At 46.4% G+C, this 26583-nt stretch overlaps 2 protein-coding genes across 13 annotated transcripts; one reads left to right on the forward strand and one right to left on the reverse strand.

Annotated features, from left to right (window-relative positions):
- Positions 1-22093, forward strand: MTHFSD (methenyltetrahydrofolate synthetase domain containing). 12 transcript variants are annotated; one of them, XR_014947828.1, is made up of 11 exons: positions 1-43; positions 175-278; positions 2170-2283; positions 3015-3128; positions 4717-4807; positions 5099-5211; positions 5417-5542; positions 12105-12304; positions 16746-17044; positions 17459-17987; positions 18697-22093. XR_014947828.1 is itself a non-coding variant. In XM_085551893.1 (10 exons), the coding sequence occupies exons 1-9, from the start codon at positions 7-9 to the stop codon at positions 17562-17564; spliced, it is 1005 nt and encodes a 334-aa protein (XP_085408019.1). In that variant the 5' UTR covers positions 1-6; the 3' UTR covers positions 17565-17604; positions 17799-22093. The 12 variants fall into 12 exon arrangements, 9 of the variants coding, with proteins under 9 accessions (XP_085408019.1, XP_085408020.1, XP_085408021.1 ...); XR_004308656.2 differs by having other exon boundaries at positions 17459-22093; XM_085551893.1 differs by lacking the exon at positions 16746-17044 and having other exon boundaries at positions 17459-17604; positions 17799-22093.
- On the reverse strand, positions 21881-26509 carry FOXF1 (forkhead box F1). The gene is made up of 2 exons (XM_015874157.3): positions 24899-26509; positions 21881-23414 (listed from the first exon to the last, which is right to left on the reverse strand). The coding sequence occupies exons 1-2, from the start codon at positions 25959-25961 to the stop codon at positions 23254-23256; spliced, it is 1224 nt and encodes a 407-aa protein (XP_015729643.2). The 5' UTR covers positions 25962-26509; the 3' UTR covers positions 21881-23253.
- Positions 26510-26583: the final 74 nt, after the last annotated feature.

Raw genomic sequence — 26583 nt, forward strand, 5'->3', positions numbered from 1 at the left:
AGTGGGATGGAGGGGAAGAGAGCCGCCATGTTGGAAGATGCGGGTGAGTAGAGAGTGGGCCGAGGGGGCGGCTCGCTTTGATGACGTCACTGGGGGCGACCGTCGGGCCTGAGGGAGGGGGCGTGAGGCCATGGAGGTGTTCAGCCTTGATGTGATCGCTTTGATCCCCTTCAGGTGCCTCCAAAGGGGACATACGGCAGAAGGTGTGGGATTACTTGGAGACCAGCGGCCTGGCTGAGTTCCCTCGGCCTGTGCATCACCGCATCCCTAATTTCAAGGTAGGTGAGGCCCGCTGTATCCAGCCATAGTCGTGTGGGGTGACGGTAGAGGGGGGCAGAGAGCCATAAAACCTCATTAGCTGGGTGAGATTAATGCCTTTATGATAGGCCTAAGAGGGTGGTCAGCAGGGATAGGGAGCACCTCCCCTATGAGGACAGGCTGAGGGAGTTGGGTTTGTTCAGCCTGGAGAAGAGAAGTTTGTGGGGTGACCTCATTGCAGCCTTTCCATACCTGAAGGGAACTTACTCTTCCCTTAAACTCTTGGAAAGGGCTGACAATAGCAGGACATGGGGAAATGGTTTTAAGTTGAAAGAGGGAAGATTTAGGTTGGATGTTAGGGGGAAGTTCTTCACTAGGAGAGTGGTTAGGCGCTGGAACAGGCTGCCCAGGGAGGTTGTGGATGCCCCGTCCTTGGAGGTGTTCAAGGCCAGGTTGGACAGGGTCATGGGCAACCTGATCTATGGGGTCTCTATGGGTCTCTTTGGGGTCTCTATGGGGATCTGTGGGGTCTATGGGGCCTCTATGGGGATCTATAGGGTTTATGGGGTCTCTATGGGGATCTATGGGGTCTCTATGGGGTCTCCTGGGCAACCTGATCTAGTAAAGGTGTATGTTTGGTGGCCCTGCTAGGCAGGGGGGTTGGAACTACATGATCCTTGAGGTCCCTTCCAACCTGGGTCATTCTGTGATTCTGTGTGGTGCACTGGGGATACCCGAGTGCTCTATATCTAAAGGGGGGGGCTTTAAGAAAGAAGGGGATGGATTCTTTAATACAGGATCTGTAGCGATGGCACAAGGGTAAAGAGTTTCAGACTAAAAGAGCTGGGTTTTAGACTGTATATAGGGAAATCTTTTTTACTATAGGGATAGTGAAGCACTGGAGCAGGTAGACCAGGATTCCCCATCCCTGGAGGCATCTGTAGCTGTAGGCCTCCTTGTTCATTACAGAGGAGTTGACCTAGGTGACCTATAAAGGTCCCTTCCAACTCAGATCACACTATTAACTGAGGTTGTGTGTGTTCTAGGGTTTTTCTTGGGTGGACAGAGCATGCTGATGTGCACCCATGTGTCTGCTGTATATTGAAGAAAGAGTAACTAAACTAGTACTGTGGGGCTGTGAGCTGGGTGTTTTGGCCTATGAGCAACACTGGGGCATTAGTTTCCCTTTTGCTGAAAGGGCAGAGTAGATTTAAGTAGATTGGAAAAAACCCCAAACTGATTAAGGTGTAGAGAAGAGTCATCTTAGAATAGGTGCTGAAGTGGGTGGAGGGAGCCTCTATTGCTCTCTTAAGCAAGAAGACATCAGAGGTAAGAACACTCAGTGGGGAGAGTCCATGCTTTGCAAGTTCTGACACCTCACTTGATTAAGAACTTAATTTTCTGAGTTTAATATTATTAAAAGAGCCTTGTCCAGAAAGTTGTTCATCCAGAAATATCCTGTGGCTTGTCTTTAAAGAAATCTGTATTCAATGACAGTTACACTCCAGCTTTGAGACAGGTATGAGTGGGGGTCAAGTTAGACAAAGGGAGCATCCCCCTTTTTTGTCTGCAGCCTGCAATGTATTAGTTAAGTACGCAGCCTCTGCTGGTATTTGTTATTCTCATAGAGAGTATCACAAACTTAGCAGCGCGTCCCTTAGATTTAAAGTCAGCCTCTGTATGGGATGAAAGAGCAAAAAATTTCCCCTCTCTGATTTGAACTCCTTGGTGATGTGCTGATATCTTATGAAAACAGGGTGCCCCTCATGCTGCGACGAGGCTTCTGGGTTTAGAGGAGTTTAAAGCTGCCAATACTGTAAAAATAAATCCTGATGCTCCCCAGAAGAACGCTCGCTTTCTAACCCTGGAAGTAAGTGAACACATTCTCTTTTCATTCCTGTCTTCACACAGGGTTCTCATCAGGCTTGCTGCTCTATTAAAGAGCTCGATGTGTTCAACAGAGCAAATGAGATCAAAGTGGATCCAGACAAACCTTTGGAAGGTGTTCGGCTGGCTGCGCTGCAGGTAACAGCACTTTTGTGCCCCTGAGAAGGAGAGTGGGGCAACAGTGCAGTGCTTGGCAGCACCTCTTGGTCATTCCTCCCCGTTTTCCTACAGTTTTACCCATCCTAAGCTTCACAAGGCTGCTCATTAATGCATATCTTTGCCTTTTTGACAAGTGACCGAGGTGCACGTGTTGGTAAATTAGCATGTTTTTGTGGAGCTGTCTCCTCGTCTTTGTGTTCTAATTCCTAAAAACACATCAGGTTAGCCTGGCTTCAGATTGGCTTAGATTTATCACAGGATCAATTGGACAGATGTGCATCAGATCTGTGTATTCACTATGTATTCATCTGAGACAAGCAGTGAGTGGGAACACAGGTAAAGGTAATTCAGCTGTCCTCCTGGAAGGGGGTGGAGCTTGGCTCCACCTCTCCTAGATCCCATTTAAGGGCTGACCACCACTAAGGTAGCATCTCTTTCTGGAGGTTGCTCCTTTGTGGAGTTCTTGTGGTGAACCTCAACACTGGGGAGCACCTACCTTGAAAGCTTCGGAGCTGGTGAGTGCTTTTCATTAGTAACCATTAGTTACTGTACAGTCACCAACTTTAGCTGCTCAGAGCAAATAAGACAACTGACCACAGAAGTTTATGGGATGGTGACAATGTTTCCTGGGTGTAAAATGGACCCAATTCTTATTAAGGTAATAACTCCTTTTAATTCTTATTAAGGTAATAACTCCTTTTGTTCCACAGGCAAGGAAGACTTTATTGGTTCCGACACCACGTCTGAGGAGTGGGCTGTTCAATAAGATTGTTCCACCTCCAGGTGCAACTAAGGAGGTGCTGCGGATATGTGCTACATCTCAGGTAGGAACAGAACATAGGCCAAGTCTGAACTAACATCTGGAGGAGTGTTACAATGGTCCGACTAGAAGTTGGAATGCATTAGTTAATTTGTTAATAAAATGGTGTCTGTATTTTGTGAATACTTCTATTTTGCAGTTTTGAGCTAGAGAAATCTATAAGGAACATTTTAGTTTTTCTTGCGTTCGCCTAATCTGGTTGATTAAAATATTCAGAGTTAATAAGTAGGAGAGATTGGTTTTGTACTGAAGTACAGAAGTAATGTGTACAAAACGATGTTCTTTAAAATGCGGTGTGTTGCTGCCCTCTGCTGTTGAAATGTCGTACTGTGCAGCTGAAGTCATTTGGCAGAGAAACCCGTGTTGTTTTGCATGTGTCCTAATTTGAAGTGAAAACGCAATAGCCTGCAGTTTATCTCCTGCTAAAAGCAGTTCTAGGGTAATCCTGTGTACAATGGAGGGTTGTAAATGAGTGGTAATTAGTAGTAACTTTCTTTGTTGGAAGGTCTATTAAAGTCATTAACTACTTAAGTGTTCTTCAACACTGGAAAGCTTTTAAAAGGGACTTTTCTTTTGTGGTGTTTTAGGTTTGGCTCTTTACTGTAAGGATTAACTTAGTACAAGGTTGAATTGGCCTGAGGAGGGTTCATGTTACGTACTACATGTGTGAAAAGTAAAGTACAACACTGTCTCTCATTTCTGTGACTAAATATAATTTTATTAGGGTCTCTCATTTAGAGAAGAGCCTGTAGGGACTGAGGGAGCAAGGAGAGTTAAAAAAGGATGACAGGATCATGTAAGGTTCAACTGAGGTCCCTTCCAACTCAAACAGTTCTATGATTTTATGAAGGTTTTCCTTCTCACTTGTTAGCATTATAGTTTTCTGCTCATTGTTAGTATTTTAGTTAAGGAATTGTTTTGAAGGATAGCTTGACAGCAGCACATTCTAAATGTTGATCACGCAGCAAGCTGTTGAGGAATGCAATCTTAGGAAATGTATTGGGAGATTTGGAATGCGCTTTTAAAGATTTGGGTCTGGCAAAATATATAGCATATATAGTGTGAAATGGAGAGCATCTATACTTGGTCGTGCTTCAGTAATGCATTTCAGGTAGAGTTTAACATCTTGAGGCTGTAGCTGGCTGTCTAAATTAACCCTGTGACTTGTATGTGAGAGCTAGTTTAAGAATTTGTAGTGCTCTGGGACTGCTTGTAGGCATGAATTTACATGTTATGACTTCCAGTTAGTCGTGGTAGGGTGGGAAGTTTCATTTGCCTTCATTTTCAGAAACAGATGTTGAATCAAGGGTTTCAGACACGAGCTTTTGATCTTAAATAAGTAACCTTGCTTAGAAAAGAGCTCACCTCTCTTGACTCTCCCTGAAGCATGCCAAAATGCTTCTCACTATAGTAGAAAATGTATTCTAGGATTCCCTAGAGGACAACTTTCCAGCCATCTGCAACTTGGCTATACATGGAAGAAACACTTTGGAGCATGGGTAGTTACTTGCATTTATCAACATGCTCCTGCTTTCAGCCTCACTGGCTGGAAGTCTGCACTCTGTGAACCTAAAACTATCTTTTTCTTGCAGGGCATAAAAGAGTACAGTGTGCCTGTAGGTCTTGATGGGAAAGCACGAGTGGACTTGGTTGTTGTAGGATCAGTGGCTGTGTCTGAAAAAGGTAAGATAAAGTTTTGTAAGCTTTGCAGGAGGATGCTGTGAGATTCACAATACCAGTAGGTTATGTCTACTTTCTTGTGGACCCCAAAATCTCACTGGGTGTTAATTATGGTCTTGAGTTCTGTCTTTTTCTTCTTGGGTTCAGGGATTTGTCACACAGATTCAATGTCACTAGCATTTAGTCAACAGACAGTGATGTGGTTTAGAGCATACAGGCCACTATTCTGGCCTTTAGTAAAATTATAAACTATGATGTTTTGGTTACTCACACCTTTTGCTTGGTGTTCATTAGGCTGGAGAATTGGAAAAGGAGAAGGTTATGCAGACATGGAATACGCAATGATGGTGTCAATGGGAGCAGTGATGGAGGACACACCTGTGATTACTATCGTGCACGACTGCCAAGTAAGTTAAAATATCCACTCCTAAATGACAGATTGGAACTGTGGGCTTCTGAATGGTGCATATGAAAGAGAGATTTGGAATTATTTTGATGTAGCACTTGTGCTCTGCTTCCACTGTCACTAACAGAGTTTTGTATGTTACAAGACAGCAGGATTATGTGGAATTGTATTGCATCTGTTTTTAACAAATCTCTTGTTTCTTGTAGGTAGTTGACATAGCAGAAGAGCTCCTTGGTGATCACGATTTAACCGTTGATTATATACTCACACCCACGAGAACTATCAAGACTAACTGCAAACGACCAAAGCCACGTGGAATACTTTGGCATAAGGCAAGTTACTGTTACAAGTGTTGCTCTGGTGGTAAAACATAAGCATGGCTTGCAGTGGCTGGTACAGTGCTGTTTACACCATGAATGTCTGGAGTTATCTTCTAAAGGGTAGATGAATTTGTCTGGAGCTTATTTTCAGGTGGAAGAGCAGTGACTTGATGCCATTTGAAATCATGTATCAATGATTATTGATAATTTTTGTGTTGTGGTTTTTGTTTTCCTTTTTTTCCCAGAGTTTATCAGAAACTTCAGCAGTTTCACAAATGGTTTCAGAAAAGCATTTCCTAAATTACTCTATTGTAAATTTATGACGGGGAAAACATTTTCTTTGTCATTAGATTTTCATTCCAGAAATCATCTGGTCAGGGAACAGACCCAATCCCGCCTGATTGGGTAAGATGATGAATAGTATGCCCTTATTTTGCATTAACCACTCAGGAAATATTAGTGAATGATTTCAGGGCAATCCTTTTGGTTAGTGAGCTTTTAACAAAGTAAAAAGAGTTAAATTTGTTAAGGTGACATATCTACAAAGAACAATTGTAACCAAGACTATTTTTACTCCTATGGTGGGAGACTATTTTACCCTGACTGTGGTTGAGAACTTGAGGTTAAAATCAATTAAATAAACAAATGTGAGCTTCCTCTACACCAATGCATTTTTTCCACTGAATTATTTTTGAATCCTAACTTTTTAGGATATTATTGAATGTAATTGTTTTGAAGGCCTACCCCTTGTGCTCCGTCCAACACGGATGGAGTTGCCAACATACTTTTGATTGCAGTCTTTCTTGGTGTCGGAGCAGCCCCAGTAAGTGGCCTTGCTAATGTTCTTATTTTCCCCTGTCTCCATCCCTTTGCTAGTGACATTTTTTAAAGGTCTGGGGATCAGCCCTTGAATCTTTGTGTAGTTTTGGCTAGTGGAAAGTCAAGTCAGTCCCCAAGCAATGTATCAAATTCAGTGCTACTTTAGCATTTCTTCTTCCCTTTGCAGAGAAAATGTCAAGATCAGTGTTACACTATATTACTCAAAAGCTTACAAAATATTTGTTGCAACTCCTTTGGGCTTCTGTCTGATGCTTGAGAGTTGAGTTGAGATGCTTGGCAGAGTTGTGTCTAAAATTAGTGGTGGTGTCTAAAGAATACAGCTCACTGGATTTTATACAGCTTTCACTATGAACAATGCACTTTACATGAGTGAACTTTAAGGAAAAAAAGAGATGCTGAGTGCTAATTTAACACAAAACAGCTTTTGGCTGCTCTTCAGAGCTGGTGTTGATTAGATAAAAAAATACTGGAGAATACTAGAGTGAGGATAATTGTAATGTTTCTGTTCTGGGATGAGAACAGCATGTCTTATCTGTGTGAAGAAAGAATCTAGTGTTATTCTTGAACAGAGAACTGAACAACGCGTGTACATGTTGTTTGTGGTTGTAGAGGTAACCACGATCGACTCTTTCACAGAGAATCCTGGAGGTGGGAGGTCTAACCAGGCGTCAGGGTGTTAAAAATGTAGGATCTGATAGTGGCTATTTAAGTGTTTGTCCAGCAGATTTTCCCGGATGCTTCTACCTCATTTTCTCATCCTTTTCTCTACATCCTTTTCTCCTTTAAATCCTGGCTTTGCTGTTGTATTCCTGTTTCTATCAGCAAAACTAAATGAACCTAGAGATAGCGAGCAAATAAATACCCTGCTTCTAAATACGGTGTTTTGTCAACATGATGTAGTTAAACCCCTCCTAAGAGGGTGATGTGTAAAATACCTTGCGAAAACAAATGAATCCTTCACTGGATGAAGCCAAGACAATGACTTAGGAACTGAATTAAAGGTGTTTGCAAACATGGGATTACTGCTGAGCATTGTTGCAAAGTGTGTCCTTTTCTGAAGCTGTTAGGATAAATAGCCATTAATAGGTATGCTCTGTTTTCTGCTCACAAAGAGGTAAAAGGGTACTTGCATGGTAAACAAAATGCACATTTCCAGGCTTAATTTCTGTGCTCAGTGTTCTCATTGAGTGGTTTTGCTCATTATATGCTACGCAGGAAGAAAGTAGTGAGTCAAGAATGAGAACAGGTGCAAAAAAAACCCCACATACTGTGATTTTTGTCATAGAAATGCTTACTTATTTTAAAGATTTCAAAGGAGGTGTAAGAGCTGCAATGCTATTACCGAAGGAGCATTACCAAAATAAGTGCTGGATACTCTAGATACTCATCTGAATACAAAGGCAGTACTGGAACGTTTATACAGGTATGTTTTCTGCATTGGAATTGAGGGTTTTGAGAACTCAGTGCTCTTAGAGGACAGTAAGAACTGCTAAGAGCTGAGAACTCTGGAAAACTTTTATTTGGATGCCAGTGGAGAGTTATTTGGCTTCATCTTTCTTGAAAATCTGACCCATTGTTTCTGGGAACTCTAAATCTGTGGAACTACTTTCTCATTTAGTGTTTTGTATGGGGAGCTGTGATCTTTATCTCTGACACCGTCGGTTATGTTTGTCACGATTACGAAGTTATTTGTGCAGTGCTTATTTTAAATCGAAGCTATATAGACCAATTAAAATAGTTGGGGTCAGAAGGAGGGAAATGAGAGAAGTTGGTGGAAAAAATCACTGCATTCCAGCAAGCATTTCCTTCTGTTTCTTTAATCACATCTTTACTGAGAAGTAGGAGAAGATGTTTCCAAAATGATGTCTCCAGAACTGAGAGAATCCATGGATTTGATGCTTAGTGTGCAGTAGCAGGGAGACACTGACAACAAACAGCTCTTGATCTGGGTCTGTGATAGAATACTTGGAAAGCAAAATAAGCTCTGTCAGAGCTCAGAAACTTCACACACAAGCTGGCAAAACCTTTAGCAGGGATGCTGCTGCCATCTGAACAAAATTACTGTCAGTTTGGCCAATCTTGTTTTGTTGGTTTGGTTTTGGCAGTGTTATATTTTTTGGGGGGAGGAGAAAACATGAGCAGGGCGGGCTTCCATGCATGGTTGGGCTTCTCAACACCTTTGCAAATCTAACCCTTGCTGCAGAGTCTATGGAATTGGTTTTTGCTGATGAATTCCAAATGTGGGTTTCATAAGTTTCTCCTGAGGGACACAAGCAGACTTCATGGGCTGCCAGCTCCCAGAAATATGCCCTTGGATTGCGTGCACATATTTGGACATTTTGTGCAAATGAATGATAAAATGTTCAACTGTGTTGGCCCGTCTTAGCTCTCTTGGCTTTGTCCATGCTCTAAACCCCTGTGAATAGAGTGCTCCTTGAAACAAGCAACTGATTAAGAAGATGGCATGAGATTTAGTCTCTATGCATTTCTGGAGCCCAGGGTCAGACCACCCTCAGAGTGGGCAGAGATGAGTCTTCCAAATGCCCCTGGCCTTCCAGCCTCAATACTTGGAAGGTCCCGTGGATCTCCTCTACTATAGATTGTTTGGTTTTGTTCTCAGCCTTCTGTGGTTATATCCATTTTGTGCCATGTGTTTCTACATCAGCTAGTGTACCAAGATGGGTAGCTATGTGTAATAGAATCAAACAACAGACTGAGCACCCTCTCTGGTCTATAGTTGTCCTTTCCCCATCTGAGGTACATCAGAACTGTGCCGCCTCTATTGCCAGGGAAATCAAAGTGGTGTTTGGCTTGGCCTGCACTGTATCAGGGGTCAGCATTACTCATTCTGTCAGAGGGAAAACACATCTTTTATTTTTTATTTCCAGCAAAGAAGTGAAAGTGTCTGCATTTACTCTTCTGGAATAACAGAGGTTGAAGAGAGCCCCAGTGTTCCAGCCAGGGACATTACAGAAGTCCATTTGCCACTCTATTCTTCTGTGACCAAACCAGGTGCCACGAGAGTGGATGCTCAGGGTTAAATGCTGGGAGATTTTTATTGGCAGGCAGCATCCCAGTCTCTGTTTTCTTCAGGTTTCTGTCAGAGAGGGGCCACATTTCCCTTCTCAGCTCCTTTCCCATAGCCTGGTAATTGTGTGCCAGAAGAATTCATCTACCCTGCTGTCCTCTTTCCCCAAGGCTCTCTCAGCCATGGCAGGGAGTAGGAAGGATTGTTAAATGATTAATTGCCTTTGCTGGAGTTATTTTTAACCTGAATCACGTCAGTTCCAGAGTTTGTACTGCAGACCCACAAGCACTTCTGTTGTCCAACCCCAGTAGGCTGAAGTTTGGAAGTGGCCTGGGAATTGGTGGTCAAGGGATAATAGGAAACTTCTTCAGCTGGCTTCACTGCCAAAGCCAATCGTTTAACTAACTCCCAACACTCAATACAAAGTTTACAAACATCAATAAATGGTTTGGCCCTGACTGTAGAGGGATGGGGGGGAGCAAGGAAAGAGGCTTCAGCCACTGCGGTTGCCCAGTTCCATGTAATTGGAACTAAGATAACTTACTGGGGCCAGAACCCAAGGCCTTTGCAACCTGGCTTAGCCTGAAGTGCTAAACAAGGCTAAGGAGTAGTGACCAGCCGGCACAGCACCAAGAAACGTGCAGCTTGTTTGAAAGAGTGGAGGAATATCTTTGGACTCTCTCCTCTTGGAAATAAATCATCGCAGTCCTCCACATCTCACAAGACAAAAGAAACTTTTTGCATGGTCATAATTAGCAACACATTGTACTACCACAAAGGGGTTCTTTTGTTTGGTATTTTGTAAGAGAGCAGAACAAGCTTTGTCCCTTCCTTTGCCACCCACTGTCCCCTTTGCCCTTTTGCTTCTCACCCCTTGCACCCTAAAAAGGGAGGTGAATTGGTTTCTTCAACTGATGCTCTGAGTTTCTGCCTTTCCTTGACATAAAAGGAACAAAAAAATAGGGAAGTATTTGAGAGCTTTGATCCAGATGGAAGTTTCTCCTAGACCTTAGCCTAAAGGTAAATGTTCTGTCACTCTTCTGTTGCAGGAGGAAGTCAGTTGATGGCGTCCAGCTGCAAGAATGCCATTTTATTTCTTTTCCAGATTATGTTTTTAATTGCAAATAAAATTGAGTACCAAGTCAACTGCCTTTGTTGCAACAGTGTCATAGAGTCTTCATAGTGGTATCCCTGCAAAGGGCTGAATTTCAGGTAGCGATGGATTCCACTCATGGTGTTGTTTGATGATCAGAGCTTCAGTAGTTTGTAGTCCCTCTCAAACCATATATAGTATTGCAACTGCATCTTCCTCAGTTTGCAGGGATCACAAACACCTTGACTCTGGGTCTGCTCCGTGGCAGAATAGAGGTGGCCTCTGCCCACATTTGTTCTACTCTTTGATTAACAAGGCTGGAGTTAGGCTGGGCTGCACGTAAGCTTGGATTTTTATTTCATTTCAGCTTGAAGTAAAGTTTGCTTGTTTGCTTCACAGAACAGGAAACCTGCCTGACTGAATCGTAGGAGCAGGAATTCAGGGGCTCTAAGCTGAGATCTGAAGGTATATTCTAGCCTGGATATGCCAGTGCCAACCCAGGACAGCCTGTTGAGTTTGTGGCTCCTAAGCTTTGATGCAGTATCCTGTGAGAGTGGCTTGCTCACACTGTGTGGGCTATTAGCTTGGGTCTCTGTTAGCTCAGGCATCTCTTCCCCAGGCTCTGTTTTGCTCCCTAAATTTAAGAATTGGATCCTGTGTTGATGGATGTTCTGCTTGTCCAGCAGCCAAGTACGAATTATTGCTACTTCCAACTGCAGTCTGCAAGCCAAGAGCTAGACCACATTAGCTAGGGAACCACTGTGTTTCCTGCCAGTCGCTGAACATAGCCTGGGGCATCTCATGCCTGAGATGGATAGGGTTCAGCTGTTGAGAGGAAGAGCCCTTCCAGAAAAGCTGCTTATGAACTGGGGCTGGATGGAGGGAGAGAGGGCTCACAGTTTTAAAGTACAGTGTTCAGGCTCTCTTCAGTTCTATGATCCAACCCAGCAGACTGCTGTGGGATCCACTGAGTAGCTGCGGGTGGTGTGTGGTGTCAGATGGAAGGAGGGAGGGTTGTGGTGATGTTCCACAACCAGAGAACGTGCCTCCAGCTGGGCCCACACTCATAGGAGCCCCACTGCAAGGCACGCTCCCCAGCTGCAAGCTAACACCATGGTCCCTCCCCATTGTATGACCCAACCTACGGGATATCCTGTTTTCAGGGGTAATGAAAGCAAGGAGGTCTGCAGAATGAAAGCCCCTCATGGTCGGATGAATTGTAGGCACGTGAGGCTTTGCCAGAGCAGGAGCACAGAGCCTCGGTCAAAGCAGACCTTAAGGGATAACAATGAGAATGCAAATCTGAAAGTGCCCTGATAAATAAATGTCAGAATCGACCAGCTCTGAGTTTGGTTTTGATTTTCCTGCTGGATCTACATTGTACTTGCTTAAAGAGTAACTAATGTTTATTTTTGTCCCGCAGTGTGTATTTAGGGAGCAACTTCAGAATCCGGCCAACAATTAGTAACGTTTCGAATGCTCTGGCACTCTGAATGGCAGCAATATAATGAAGTTCCTCTCTTTTTATGGTGCGAATGTGTCCTGATTGGTCATCTTTTTCTGGAAGAAGAAGAGGAAAGCTCATAATTATGTCTGTCTTCCTCCATTTTTAGGTCAGCTATGAGATGCTGGGAAAAATCCCCATCCTTAAGAGTCTTCGGTACAAAGAGAAGCAGGCGGGCAAGGATGTTACCCTCCAAGATGAACAACCAGACTTGGCAAATGCCACCAAGTCAGCGATGTTAAATGAGAAGGCAGTGGCTGGAAATACAAGACCGCAGGCTTCAATGGGCTCAGCTCAAACAGGACAACAGTATGTTGAAAGTGATTCTTTAAGTCCCAGATTAGAGGGATCTGGCGTGATTACTACTGTGTATGTGGGGAACATACCTCCCAATCTAAGAGTGAGCGAGCTGAAATGTGCTTTAAGGGAATTCCATGCAGCTCCTTTACGAGTGAATTGGCAGGGAGCACAGCACAGGGCTTTTCTCGATTACAAGGATAAAGCAGCCGCAGAGAGTGCTGTATCCTCTTTGAAAGGCTTGAGCCTCGGGGGTAATACTTTGCGAGTTGAGCTGGCTAAGAATCAGAGAAACAAAGAGCAAGTAGAAATCAATAGGCAGAAATGAATATGAATAGAGGAAAGAGGAAGAAAAAACCAAACAGGCGTGTTTGTATTGTTTTGCAAGAGGCAGACCTAAGTTTTCAAGGTTATTAGTATATGCTGTGATCTCCACAGGCTAAACAACTGAAGGCAAAGCCATATATTCAAATGAATGAGGCGTACATCTCATAGATGACTTGCCTGCCTCATTCCTGCAGTGGTGTGTGTGCAAAGTGTATCTGTCGAGATATATGACAGAGGAACCATTTCTCTAAATGGTTATCCACAAAGTAACCACGCTCTGTGTATTTGTTTTTCGTTGGCCTCGGGGTGATTTTGCTTTTCATTGTACATCTGTTAGGCCTGGATCAAAAAACTTGCCCTTTGGTAGCTGCATGCAGCCCCACATGGAGGGAGGTGGTTGTATTCTGTCATCTGCAGATTGTACCTGCAGATTTGTACTTGTGAGATCTAAAGCCAGCTGCAAAAAATCTGTCTTAGGGTTTGCACTTATGTTTACTAAGAAAGAGGGTTTTCCTCTTGGGAATTTTCAGTATATTTTTCATTAAAACGGAGGAGGAGGGCTTGACAATTCTTGTGCTCTTAAAGACCTGCTGTAAAAACACTGCCTCAGCCATTGAGTTCATCGTAGCTATTAGGATCAGGTGGACAAGCAGGTAGCTTCCATCTCAGGTTTGATTTCTTGATTCAGCCCTGTGTATAAACATCAGTCTGGGAGAGGAAAGTAGATATAAGCTTTCTCCCTACACACTTCAGATGCCTTTTTCATGGATGTGGATGGTTATAAAACAAGCTTTTCTTGATTGTCTTGTTTCTTATAACGTGGTGTAATTCCATTACCTCTGTGAAATTACATTAATAGCTAATCATTGTAGTGGAAATAAAAAGCAGCCCAAACTATGGTCAAAACCTGTTGGCTTTTATTATATATATGCGTATTTTTTTCTTCGGTTCCCTATTCCTGAAAAACAAGTTAAATTTTGGCTGAACCATCCTTTCTAAACAGGAGCACTTTTGCCATTGATGCTGGGCACGTAGTCAAAGTAAGCATCCAAATTGATATTTCTTAAACTTGGAAACTTTTTTTCTTAGCCAGAGGGTACCGTTATGTGTATTTTAAGCATGTTATTATGCCTCGGGGGTCAGACATTTTGTACAGCATTCAACAAAATCTCAGTGTTATCATGTGCTCTGTGCAGATGGTCTCAAGGAAAGCATTGCTCCAACTTCTTGTAAGGTCAGCAGAGGAGAAGTTTGTGAAGGAATAGCGCTGTGCTCTTAAATGCTCTCTTTTCCTCCAGCTCAAGATTATTTTTGGTATCACTTAGTCTGAAATCAAATGTAATCACTACAGAGGCCCCTGCATCTTGTTTCAGTATTTGTGTGCTTCATGGATAAGAGTCAGGAGTTAAACTACTACTTAAAGACACTCGTTACATCACTGGCTTAGAAAGCAGAGGAAAGAAAAGCAGTAAATAATTATACATCACTGCCAACTTCAGTCATCTTTGTGTGTATCACAGATTGAACTAGCCTTCCCTGGTCACATGTATGGGAAATTCATCTTCTGCCTTATTTCCTCTTATTAACAACCAAAGTTTTGACACAGCTGAGAATAAGCACTGTTCACCACTTAGGGTTTTATTAGGGAAAAATAATATTGTTGGGTTTATTTGCTTTCAAATAAGGCAAGCAAGTCAAACGAAATGTATAAGTGACAAGTGTTTTGTATTCATACCTGAAGGCACTCCTAACAATTCTTTTATGCTAACCTTGGTCATTAGTTTTTTGTTTGCTGGGATCCACACCACACAGCTCAGTGTCAGTACCTCCAAAAGTAATGAAACAGAAGAAATCATAATGGTTTTCTCCGTATTTTAATAGCAAAAGCTCATATGTTGGGGATGTTAGATGTCTTTGCTTTCCTCTTCACACTGTGTGCACTCTGTAGTTGTCTTCTGGCCTCTCACTTTTTTGAATGCAGTTCCAAACCACACTACTGGAAAGGTGTTAACTAGGCATGTAATTGTAGATTGGCTCTGAGAAGAAAAGTAATTACTATAAGCTTAAGCTAATGGACTGTTAGAATTTTGAATGGGCTGGAATAATGTTAATGCAATGATAATTTCCAAGTCAAGCAGTCATTTTTGGTCCAGGTTGTTAATAAATTGCAAGATCATTCAGGCATCAGCAAATCAGTGGTAACTGTGCTGTGAGCAAGATCATTTCTATCGTCTGCTGCAAGAGCAACAACCTGCAGGAAGAAATTAGTACAGGCAGCTCCTGAAAAGAGCCTGGAGCTACAGAAAGTTCACCAAGGTTCAGAGCACCTGCAGAGGTTTATAGTTTACATGAAGGTAAGCAGTAGTCCTCAGAAATGAGAAGGTTTGGCTTCCCCTCATTCCCACTGTTTAGGGTGGCCTCCTTTCTTTCACAAGTGTTTTCTGCTGGTAGATGTGACTGAGGAACATAACGTCTCTCCTTTGGAGATGAAAAACCAAGGGGAGTCTCATCTCATCTGTGCGTTGCTGTAGGATTCCCACAGTTGAAAGCAGTAAGTGATTCTGCAAAGAAAAATGGGGAAAAAAAGCAGTATAACTTGCAGCAAAGCTGTTCTATAAGCTTACCTGTAAGGAATCGAGTGTATCTCATGCTTTCGGAAATGTGTTTTATATTAACAAGGTTGATAGGAGTTTGACCTCGTGCATGCTGAAGTCGGTGTGATTTCTGTCTTGAAGCAAGAGAAGCTGTGCTAAGAATGAGGCTCTTACCACTGTTTAAGAAGCTGGTCTTCTTTAGCTAAGTGACATTTCAATGCAAGATGCTAAATTGCTGTTTAATTAAGTAATACAAGACTACCGAAGGCGCACGCCTACATGACTTTCTGGCATCTCCAGCTGTATGATGTGGATTTTATTCTTACAGGCTGCCCAAGTTCCTGCTTGGGGACACAGCAGATTTTGAAGGAAGAGTGAATGGGGGCAGTTTGCATCTCTTAGGTCTATTGTTTCAGGCTCTCTGCACGCTCAGGAAGACATCAGTTGTACATGAGTCAATTCTGACTTTTCTCTCAATCCACAGAGCTCTGAAATGTAATACTTTTCAGTGAATCCTTGGGCTCTGATCTCATAATGAAACTCGAGGAACTGAAGCCTGCTTATTTTTTACTTTGGCCCGGATCAAGACTGTGCAAGATATTTTACTAACGATCAAGCCACAGAGTCCATGCCCTAAGGGATTTACTGTCTGAACTAACAAGCTTTAAAGATGAGAACCTTTACTAACGTAATAATTCTTCTTTTTCTGTCAGTTATAGTTGTGGCCCTGCTGCTAGCACCTAGGATGAACTTGGCTACATAGACATGGATATGTTGTCTCATCTCAGGTGCCTACCAATGCACACAGCCCTTCTTTATTGCAGTGACTCAAGCACTAGTCTGGGACTTCCAAAGTCTCAATGCTTCAACCCTGTTCTCTGTAAATATCCAGAGCAACAGGGGGAATGTACATCTTAACTGCTTAACCCCCATTCTCTTTCTGTACGAAGGATGAGGTATCTTCGTATTTTAAGACCCTCATGCTAAAAACATTCACGATGAGAAAGAAGTGCCTGGATGTTGCATAAAACTCTGAAACGCCTTTGATAAATGGATGGTCTGCATTCAATAGGAAATGAAGTGATCCCTAACGCAGACAGATTTCAGCCCACTTGCAGCAGCAGCGGAGGAGCCTGTGTTTCACTGCTGCGCGATGAGAAGAAAAGTTCAGCAGTACAATGGGAAATACTTTACTGAGCCAACTTTGTTCAGAAAGTAATTAAAAATGAGGTCTTTCTATTCTCTCTGCAGCCCGATGTCCTCACTTGTCATGTGGTTCGATGCATTCTTTCCAGTTCCTTTCATGGCACAAAACAAGTTAGGATGTCGTTATTGCGTGCCCCCTCTCTTCAAGGGTTCAGTGGGGAAAGATGCTGAACAGCTCCGGAGGCTGGTTGCAGTGAGCAAACCCAGCCCAGATCCTATGGCAGCTGAGAGGGTGCAGAGCCTGGCAGCGACCACCCTAGGTGCTATATGAGCTTCCCAAAGTGATTCTACCCCCTCTGTTTGTCCTTTTCTATCGTCATTTACAGGGGAGATGCAAAGAGAAAACGCCATCAGATGGATGGAGCCTCTACCAGATCCGTTAGGCTTGAGAACGTGGTCGATTTGGAGGGGATTTTCTTTTGTTGGATGATATTAGTCACAGCGTGGTGTGTGGCACAGAGCAGCGAGGCAACATTGTGATCTGCTAACAATAAAAATGAGGTGGCTAACTGCCACTCAGCGCTGAAAACTATACAATCGTGAGGGTTTTCCTTCAGACAGCTATGTCCATGCATTTCCTGGAACACGGACAAGGCCACACAGCTTCAATCCACCAAAGACAACAGTGAGTAAACAAGCCATGTTGCTGTGTAGTCTTCTCGAAGTGACAAGAGTCAGAGATTATTTGTTTCCATGGAGAGAACAAGGGAACAAAAAAATCTCTCAACATCAGGGTGGGAAGAAAGCAAAGTCTGCTCCTATGTGACACAGCCAGGTCCCCATGCAGCCCTCCAGCACCCATTCACATCAGTCCCTTGTTCCCTCACAGGAAGCAGTCTTTAAGGACAGATGATTTAGCTCATTATCTATCATCAGAGGCCGGTAGAATAAAAGGGGTGGTTAAATACTGGCTTCAAATCATATCTTTATTTATTTATTTTTTTTTCTTTTTAATTTTATCTTCCAGCAAAGGAAGAAACAAACGTTTTTTAGCAGAGTGCTTTCATTGAAAGTCAGTCACTGCATTTTTCTCTTCAAGGGGTGAGGAGGGGAAGGAAAAGCATGTGCTGAGATTTCTCTCATTCCGGTTCCTTACAAGGAACAACCCCATGCAGCAATTCTGGCTCTGGAGGAAACATCTGTGACTGTGGCCATGTCAGCCAGGCAAACATACCCCTCTGTGAGGTAGGTGCTTGTGTATGAATGCCTCTGTTTCCTCGTTGCCATCTATTAAAGATTATCTCTCTATGAGAAAAGTGCACCATTTCCCATGTTTTCACGTGTGTTGCCTGTGATGTCTGCTATAAACATCATGAAAAATTTCTCTGCCCCTCCACTTACATGGGTACATAAAAGTCACTGCTTTTCATCTTTTAAAGCACAGCAGCAATGTTTAGGGCCGTGTATCCTGCCATTGTTCTGGGCTGGGCATCTCACTCAAGTCACTGGGAGAAATGACTTCAGGATACAGACCTATCTGGTCCATCTTTACAGTGGCCCCGGTGACATCCATGTTTTACAGATGGAAAAAGGAGGAAGGCAGAGTTGGGAAACAGCTGGAAAGACAGGTTAGAAACCCATCAACTGCTTGCTTTTCTAATAAGTAAGTAAAACCACGTAGCACAGCAGCCTTTTTAATGCAATGGGTGGGCACCTCGTTTTCACCCAGCTTCTTTCTTCCCAGGTCTAGCAAATCACGCCAGTGTATTGCAGTCCACCCATCCCATGCAGAAGCACAAGGAGCTAAAAGCATGGGGGTTTTTTAAGGAATAAAGCAAACATTCAGGACGGCGAGATGAGAGGGAAAGAAAAAGGGCAGGGAAGGAAGGGAAACATTCAAGACATGCTGCAAAAACCTCTACATTTCTCAGTGTTAACGTATCCATTGCAGCCACTCCTTGGTGTTTTTGAGCCATCTGTTAGAGTGAAGCTAATCATGCAGACAAGTGTTTAATACTTGCAGTATTTTCCAGGGGGATATCATGTTTTCAGAGCATCTCCAGGCACTTGTGCTGCTCAGGTTCCATAGGTTGGTGTTTCCATCTCTCTGAAGGGAAGTGATTACCCCAGTAGTGTATCTGCAGTATCTTTTCTACCATACAGGAACACAATTGCTGTAGCAAAGTCTGACTCCAAGTGAACTCTTGGTACTTTTAAGTCCCTGCAAAACTTTCCAGGCTCTGACATCTTGCTTTTCCAGGTGTGTTTGCTTATTTTTTCAGTAATTAGCCTGAAGCTGAGCTGAGCCACAGAACTGCACTTTCTGTACCGTTCCAGGTCTTTCAACTCCTGTTGCCTCAAAGAAAGAAATAACTATGTTCAGTGTAAGAGATATCGAAGTGTGGAAGCACTGCCAGCTCCCATGTATCTCATTCTGTGATCAAGCAGATTTGATCTTTAGAATGGAAGTTTGCTCTGATATGTGTGCCAATAGCAGTATGTGAAACTGATACGTGAACCTGCAGGTGTCTATGAAGAGGAGATTTGATGTTTACCCCAATAATGGGGGAACTGGTCTCAAAGAGCCTTTCTTAAGCCTGTGCAAATAGACAGCCCTGCATCCCAGAATATCACTAATGAGCTTTATTCCTTGTGATCTTTCTTTAATAATCTTCTGATTTTAACTGCTTACTGGGCAGGATGGATTCTGGCAATGGAAGCTATTGAAAACAACTGAGCTGCCTCCCTCTCCACTTCCTGAGCCAATCTGATAACTATGTCAATGGAAAGCATCAGCTCATGACTACAGAGCTGCTGGCACCCTGTGCATCTCCTGCTCATCATAGGGATCTCCTTCAGCCAGATACAGTCACCTGCATCAGTTATTATGTACCTGAATGTGACTCCCACTGCCAAAGATTCCTTGGCTCAAATGTGCTATTGCCAAGCTTGTTTGAACCACCCTGGCGCTCTTCCTTCAGAGCCTGATGTCAGGCGGCAGTTCTGCTTCTAAGAATGCATGGAAAGTGAAGAAATGTTGAAATCTGGCTTATCTAAAAGCCAGTGTTCATCCCAGAGAAGTCAAAGTCCCCTTTTCAAAGGCTGTGACTCAGATCCATCAAAGTCCAAAGCTTCTTGGATTTAACATAGAGATCAGGAGCCCAGTTTGAGCCTTCCCCTGCCAAGAAATATGGACCAAACTCAGCACCCAGCCTTCCAAATACCCATATAAGATTCAGAGGATCTATTTCTACCAGTGAAGTTTCATGAAGTACTTGATTTTCTGCTAGTCTGGGTAACCCCCCTGCCCAGAAGCATCTTGTATTGTACCAAGAGTATCTATATTCATGGGGTTCTAGATGCCAGAAAGGAAAATAGAAAGAAAGAAAAAGAAGGAAGGAAATAAATAAAGGGGTAGAAACCTCCCAAAGCAGCCGGGTTTGCTGGGGAAAACCCGTTCCATTTGGAGCGCGTTGCGCAGCGCGCAGCACCAGATGGCGCTGCCTCCAAGGGAACGACTCAGCTCCGCCGCCCCCGAGCTGAGCCCCGCATCGCCCCCGGGTCCTTCCTCATCGTCACACGGGGACCCAGATGTATACAAGCAATAGGGCGGTAGATGTGCACATGCAGCTCCGTGGCAGCCCTAAGAGGCTGGGAGGAAACACTTGGAGATGAGTGAAGTGGAGAGGTTGCCAATGCGTCTTGCTCCGCTATGGCATAGCATGGCCATGCTGCAGTATATCTGGGGACTTCTGGGTCCCCTGAGCCACTGGTGCATCTTGAGCTAAATCTGGTGAGAAACACCAGGCTCTGATTCTGGTTGTGCTCCAAAAGTGCAGCACAACAGTGAGCAAATTGCCACTACTGAACGGAGCCTTATCAGCTGAACACAGCTCAGGTCTGGCTAGGGGGAGGTTGTTATATTAGCGAGTCCTGTATTTCTGAGCAAACTTATTCCTCCTGTCCTCTTAGAGGGCTCCGACAGCATTTCCAAACAAGCTTATTCCTCCTCACGTCCCAGCAGAGCTCTCCTACTCACAAGCACAGAGCTTGTACAAAGGCTCTGGTTGGGATAACAGCTAGAATTTTCCCATCCCCTGGGACTACAAGGGGGAAAAAAAGCAGGTTTGTCTTGTGCAGAACAAGAGCCGGGAGCAGGAGCCTGCAGGGTTTCACCCTCTCCTCCCTGCTGTCGGTGTCGGAGATGGAGAGCTGCCTGTTTAGGCTGTGCTCACTGGCTTGAGGAATATGTGGCGTTCACGGTATGCAATGGTTCTGTTTATCCAGGTTTGGTGGCGTGGGGTAAAGGGAACCGATGGGAGGGAGGGAAATGAATCACACAGACCTTTGTTGGGGACCAGATATCAAACCCTGCAAGGGCAGATCACGAGGTGTCTGCCTACCCTTCCCAGCCCTGCAGACCTCAAGCTGTGAGCAGATCGATAAGGTGCCCGAGTCCAAAGTGAATCTGAAGGATGAAAAAGAATCTTAGAAGCGATAGTGAGATTTCAAGGAAGGGAGAACCCACTTGGCAGAGACTGAACTCCTAACCCCCAAGCCTTTATCTCGGCCACACCTAGTGCAGATATGTGCATCAGGAGTCAAACCTCAGCCTTCAGCTCACACACTGAGTTGGTAACAGCGTGGCTCACATCCAGCATGGACAGCCAACACAGTGAAGAGAAGGATCAGTCCACAAAGGCACAAAAACAGGGGAACCCCAATAGGCATTGCAAGCTGCTCGCTTAACCATAAACTATCCTTGGAAAGAAAAAACCACCCCCAAATTAATTAAGCTTCCCAGAGAGAGGCCTGCAGTAACTCTCATCAAGCCCTTCCCACCTGCCTTAATTAGAAAGCTTTTGTGTGTGTATATGTGTGTGTTACCAGCTAACTTTGCTTTTAATTAAACTCATTACACAACGCTCAGCTAATTAGTAACCTAATTGGCCTGGATGAAGATAGACGTGCACAACTCAGTAACTAGATTAATTCGTATACATCTACTTGTACACGCATGCTATTGGTAGTATGCATGAATATGGGCACATCGGCCTACAGAGATGGTTGAAGCAGAATGTCTGGGGTTGGATGTACCCTCTAACAAATAAACCCGAACACAGCACATGGATTTGTTCCTCAGTCGAATGCCAGGCCGCGGTTACCTGCTTTGATTTTATACGTTTAATATGGTGAAGAACGGCTGCCCTGGGTTCCGTGGGGTCCAACTGAGTGGAGGAGAGGAGGAAGAGCTGAGATCTGTGACTCCACTAAAAAGCCCAGAGCCATCGGATGCCGCCTTTCGCTTTTTCTAATACAGGCAATGAATAAGAAAATTACCTCTGGGCTTTCCTCCGCTCCACGCCCCCATTTCAAACAGCTCCGCACCACCAAAATGGAAACTCCAAGAGACCCACCGAGAGCCAAAACCAATAGGAGACCATTAAATCTTGCACCAAAACAGGACGTTTTCACCCCAAACACGCGGAGCCCACGGACTCCTCAGATAGAACTCCGCGTCTCACACCGCATTGCTCGTTTATTTGCTGCTCATACAGTCGTGAAGCCCACATACAAAGGCCGTACATGTTTTATTTCGGCTTGATTTTTTTTTTCCCCTCTTTTTTTTTTCTTTGTTTCCCCCCTTTTTAGGGACAAAACATACACAAAAGGGCCGGGTGGAAAAAAAAATATTATATATAATAATAATAATAAAATAAAATAGAACACAAAACCAACCGCATCATTACAGTTTTTATACAGTGCAGAAAGGAATTCAAATAGGTGACACCGAACTGTACAAAGTCAGGGCGAAACAAAAGAACCAACCCAATAAGAGATGGGGAAAGGGAGGGGGATAATCCTTCATTATATATATATTTCTATAAAAACATATGGAGGATTGTCTTTACACAGAGACCGGGCTGGGTTTAACATTTACAAGAGGTTAACTAAAAAACAAAACCCCAACATCTATATGGCAAATATTGCCAACAGAGCTCCACCGCTTTAATACTGATCAACTGAGACTCCTCGTGTCTCCATTATTAGCAACAACGACGACGACAATGTAGAATAAATAACAGAAGGAGCGTGGCTGTCTCTATTCAAAGTGCCTTATTCTCTCTGCATAGGGTCCGGTCCTGCAGTCTTTACGCAGGCAAAAAAAAATTAATAATAATAAGGAAAAAAAAAAAAAAAAGGAAAAAAATTAAAGAAAAAGAAGATACCGATGGCTAAAAAAATAGATATATATGATCCCAAAAAATAATGAAAAAAAAAGATTGTTTTCAGGTTTGAGGGCTCGATGGGAGCGAAGGGCCGGAGCAGCGCCGCTCTGTGTGCTCGGGGTGCTCACAGTCCGGCTCTGCCCCTAAGGGATGGGACGATGATATCGCTCAACGCATTCTATTGAAGAGAACTGATTTAGAAAGCTTTGTTTGCGATTTCTTTTCTTTTTTAAGGGATATAACCCCCAAACCTCACGTAGCAAACCTTTCAACCCAAACTCGCAGTCGGAGATTTCAAGATGAGGGGCAACGGAGGGTTTGGGGGGGGAACTTCTTTTATTCCCCCCCACCCTCCCTTTCTTCCAGCCTACCCCGACCCAAGAGAAGAAGAAGAAGCAGAAGAAGGCAGAGAGCGTCTTTGATTAAAGACACATGGTGGAGGCCGGGCCGGCCGATGCTCTGCCGCCCGTATATACGGCACCGCCGCTCTCAGCGGTCCGCTCCCCGGGGGTCCCATCTATGGGGACAAACACAGTCTGCAGAGTCCCCCCTCCCCATCCCTCTTTCCTCCTCCCACAGGGTCCTGGGTGGGAGAGGGGGGGGTCGTTCACCGGGTCAGACCTCGGCGGCCTCCGGGAGGTGGTGGTGGCTTTTCCGCCCCGTCTCACATAACGCACGGCTTGATGTCCTGGTATGTCACTTGTTGGTGGTAATAGGAGCCGCTGCCCGCTGAATGCATGGAGGAGGAGGCCATGGCGTTGAAAGAGAAGACAAATTCCTTTCTGTCGCACATGCTCGGAGACTGGGAGTGATACCGCGGGATGCCTGCGGGACGGGGAGAGAAAACGGTCAGCCATCATCATTCTATTTAGCCAAAGAAATAATAAAGGCTGAGCATAAAGGCGATGTCGGGAGGGGAACACCCAGCCGCCCTCGAATCGAGGTTTTGTTACACTCCCTTCCCTCCTCGAAAATACGGGCAGGTGCCGGAGAAAAGCCCGCAGCTCCGACCCCGTTCGGCCTTACGACATTTCGTTTTGGTTTGGTTTTTAATTTCTATTTGTATTTATTTCTCCACGTTGCGCTTGCGCGCAATGCCCGCGGGGCGCAGAGCGGAGTTATTCGGCTGCTCCCGACCCGACAGATCAAGCGGAGGGGCCGAAGCCGCCCATGGAAACCCCTCCTCCCCCCCCAACCCCCCGGTGCTTCCGCAGCCACTTCGGGACGGGAAAAAGGCCCCAAAAAATCAGGACTGATCTCAGGAGGAGCCGCGCAAATCTGCGCCGGCCTCAGGAGGACCCCAGTTCATTTTTGGGAGTTGATCTGGGACAACTCGGCCGGGCCTGGGAGCTCCTTTAGGAATGATTTTTTGCTTCGTTTCCCAGCGAAATTGATGCGCTCATCTCCGGTTTATTGACGGAGTAGGGCCGAGATGGAGGCTGCGGGTCCCGGTTGCATTCCGTTGCCCTCGGCCCTGTTCGGCCCTGCGCTGGGCAGCGCCTTTCCGCCCTGCATTCGTGCTTCTCCCCAACCACCCTCCACTCTACACCGTTTCTGCGGTAATTTTTCTCTACTTGAAAACCGGGGGCCTAACACAGCGACCCCAAACCCTTCCCCTCCACGGCCCCAGAACGATGCGGAGAGCTCCCTGCATCCCCAGAGCCTCCCCGGGCCCCGAGGTGAGCTCGGGCCACAGGACGAATCCCAGCTCCGAGCTCCTTGTTCCTCCCCAGGCTCACGGCCCCTGCGGTCCGACGGCGGCCCGGACACTGCTGTCCCCCCTTACAGTAGCACAGAGGAGCCGTGGGGAGAGGGGAGACCCCACCACCGACTTCCGTATAGGCTGAGGGAGGAGAAAAGGGCCTGGAAAATACAAGCCTGAGTGGAGCGGGTTGCTGCGGCGTGAGCCTGGAGGGACGGGGGAGGATAGTTAAGGACACGAGCGGCAGCCACTCCCGTAGGAAACCCCCGCTTCGCTGCGGTAGCCTCGCCTCTATTGATGCCCTTTCCTTGTTCTTCCACCACCTCCTATTTGCTCTGACCCCGCAGGACCCATCCCCGGCCTCCTCTTCCCTCACCCACCGGGCCCGGTACAAGGAGCATCCACTCGGGATGCGGCAGTTCCCAGCCCCGCAGCAGAAACGGAGCGAACCCCGACGGTGCGAACAGCCGCATCCTTCGGCATAGAGTGAAAGGACGCTGCTTCCCCTCGGGGGGAGCTACGTTAAATCAATCCTCAGAGCCGGTGGCTGCGGATTCCCCCCCGTTTCCATCCCCGCAGGGTTCTCCCACTCGCGTCCGCTCCTCACCTTGAAGCTCGGCGGTGTTGTGGCTGTTCTGATGCAGGTAGGGTTGATCGAGGGAATGCGTGGAAAGGCTGGAGGACAGCGGGTTGGCAGCGGGGTTGCAAGGAGACAGAGGCTGCTGTTTGATGTAGGAAGCTCCCGTGTTTAAGGCGGCCGAGGCGGAGGGAGCCCACGCAGAAGCCGAGCTGGAATAAACCGAGTGCGGTTCCATCACCCCTCCGCCGGGCAGCAGCGGGGAGGCGGGCACGGAGCTCTCGTGGTGCGGATAATCCCCCGCCGAGGAGCCGCTGCAGCTGCCCATGTAGGAGTGCCCACCGTTGGAGGGCAGGTGGGGCACAGAGTGTCCCGCAAGGCCCATCCCGTCCACGTTGCCGGCTAAGTGGCCGTTCATCATTCCCAAACCACCTTCGAGGGAGAGGCTATTGGGAGGGCAGGAGAGCCCTCCGGCCGAGCCCTGGAAGCTGTAGCTGTCGGGGAGGTGGTTGAAGCTGAGCCCGTTCATCATGCTGTACATGGGTTTCAGCGCTTGGCATTTCCTCCTGAAGCCTCGGGGCCGGCGGCGGAACGAGCCCTCCTCGAACATAAACTCGCTGGCCGGGTCGATGGTCCAGTAGTGGCCCTTACCCGGGCGGCCCAACCCCTTGGGCAGCTTAATGAAGCACTCGTTGAGAGAGAGATTGTGGCGAACGGAGTTTTTCCAGCCCTGGTAAGAACCGCGGAAGAAAGGGAAGCGGCTCTGTAAGAACTGGTAGATCTCGCTGAGGGTCAGTCGCTTGGAGGGCGAGCTCTGGATGGCCATAACGATGAGAGCGATGTAGGAATAGGGCGGTTTCTCCGGCCGTCGGATCCCCGCGTTGGTTTTCTTCGCTTTAGGGCCGCCGCTGCCCGGGGCTCCGCCGCTGCCCGGAGCGCTGTTGCCTCCCGGCCCGGAGGGAGCGGCGGAGGCGGCGTCCATGGCCGAGTTTTGCGGCTGTTTCTCGGCCACGGAGGACATGGGGCCGTAGCTGCTGTGCACCGCGGGAGGAGGGGGCTGAGAGGACAGAGCCTGCTGCGCTTCTGCAGTCATCTACGGGCAGCTCCGCGGCGGCCAGCCCCGGCCCTCCTCCGCCGCCCCCCCCCTAAGCGCCCCCCCAAAAGGCCACCGCGCTGCTGGGGGCTCGCCGCGATCCCCCCCGACCCTCCTCCTTCTCCTCCTCCTCCTCCTCTCGGCCCCCGGTGGGGTTTGTTTCCACCGGGAGCCTTCACCCCTCAGAGGATAAACAAATGGCAGCAACCCCCCCACCCCCCCCCGCGCCTTTCCCTCCTTCTCCTCCTCCTCCTCCTCCCACTTTATCCCTAAATCCGAGCCTGGCTGCAGAAGGGGGGGCCGAGGGGGGGAAAGCTGCTCTCGGCTGCCGCGAGGAAAAGAGGGCGGCCTCCTCCCGTCCCGTTCCGTGCTCCGGGGCAGTCCGCGTCCCGCCGGGCCCCCCCACCTCTAGCGGGGCCGGCTCTGCGGGGAGCTGCTTCCCATCTCGGTGGCTGTAGAGTCTGTCCCGGGCCCTTCTCTCGCCTTTTGCTTTATCTCTCTCCGCGGCGTCCGCCGCTCCTTTGACAGACGTAAGAGAGGAGAGGAACTCCCCGCCCCGAGCGACTCCCCCACGCCCTCCCGGGCGGCCCCCTCGGCCCTCCTGTCCCGGCCCCTCTCCTTC

This window comes from Coturnix japonica, chromosome 6 (assembly GCF_054131305.1).
Source record: "Coturnix japonica strain WE chromosome 6, WE-NBRP24, whole genome shotgun sequence".
NCBI classification, from domain to species: domain Eukaryota; kingdom Metazoa; phylum Chordata; class Aves; order Galliformes; family Phasianidae; genus Coturnix; species Coturnix japonica.

Bases quoted from the DNA above. Each gene is read 5' to 3' on its own strand.
- MTHFSD (XM_015874158.3), top strand. The intron at 279-2,014 runs GTAGGTGAGGCC...TTATGAAAACAG, and splicing joins ACCGCATCCCTAATTTCAAG to GGTGCCCCTCATGCTGCGAC. The intron at 4,808-5,098 runs GTAAGATAAAGT...GGTGTTCATTAG, and splicing joins AGTGGCTGTGTCTGAAAAAG to GCTGGAGAATTGGAAAAGGA.
- FOXF1 (XM_015874157.3), bottom strand. From the start codon at position 25,961: ATGACTGCAGAAGCGCAGCAGGCTCTGTCCTCTCAGCCCCCTCCTCCC. The intron at 23,415-24,898 runs GTGAGGAGCGGA...CCCGTCCCGCAG, and splicing joins CAACACCGCCGAGCTTCAAG to GCATCCCGCGGTATCACTCC.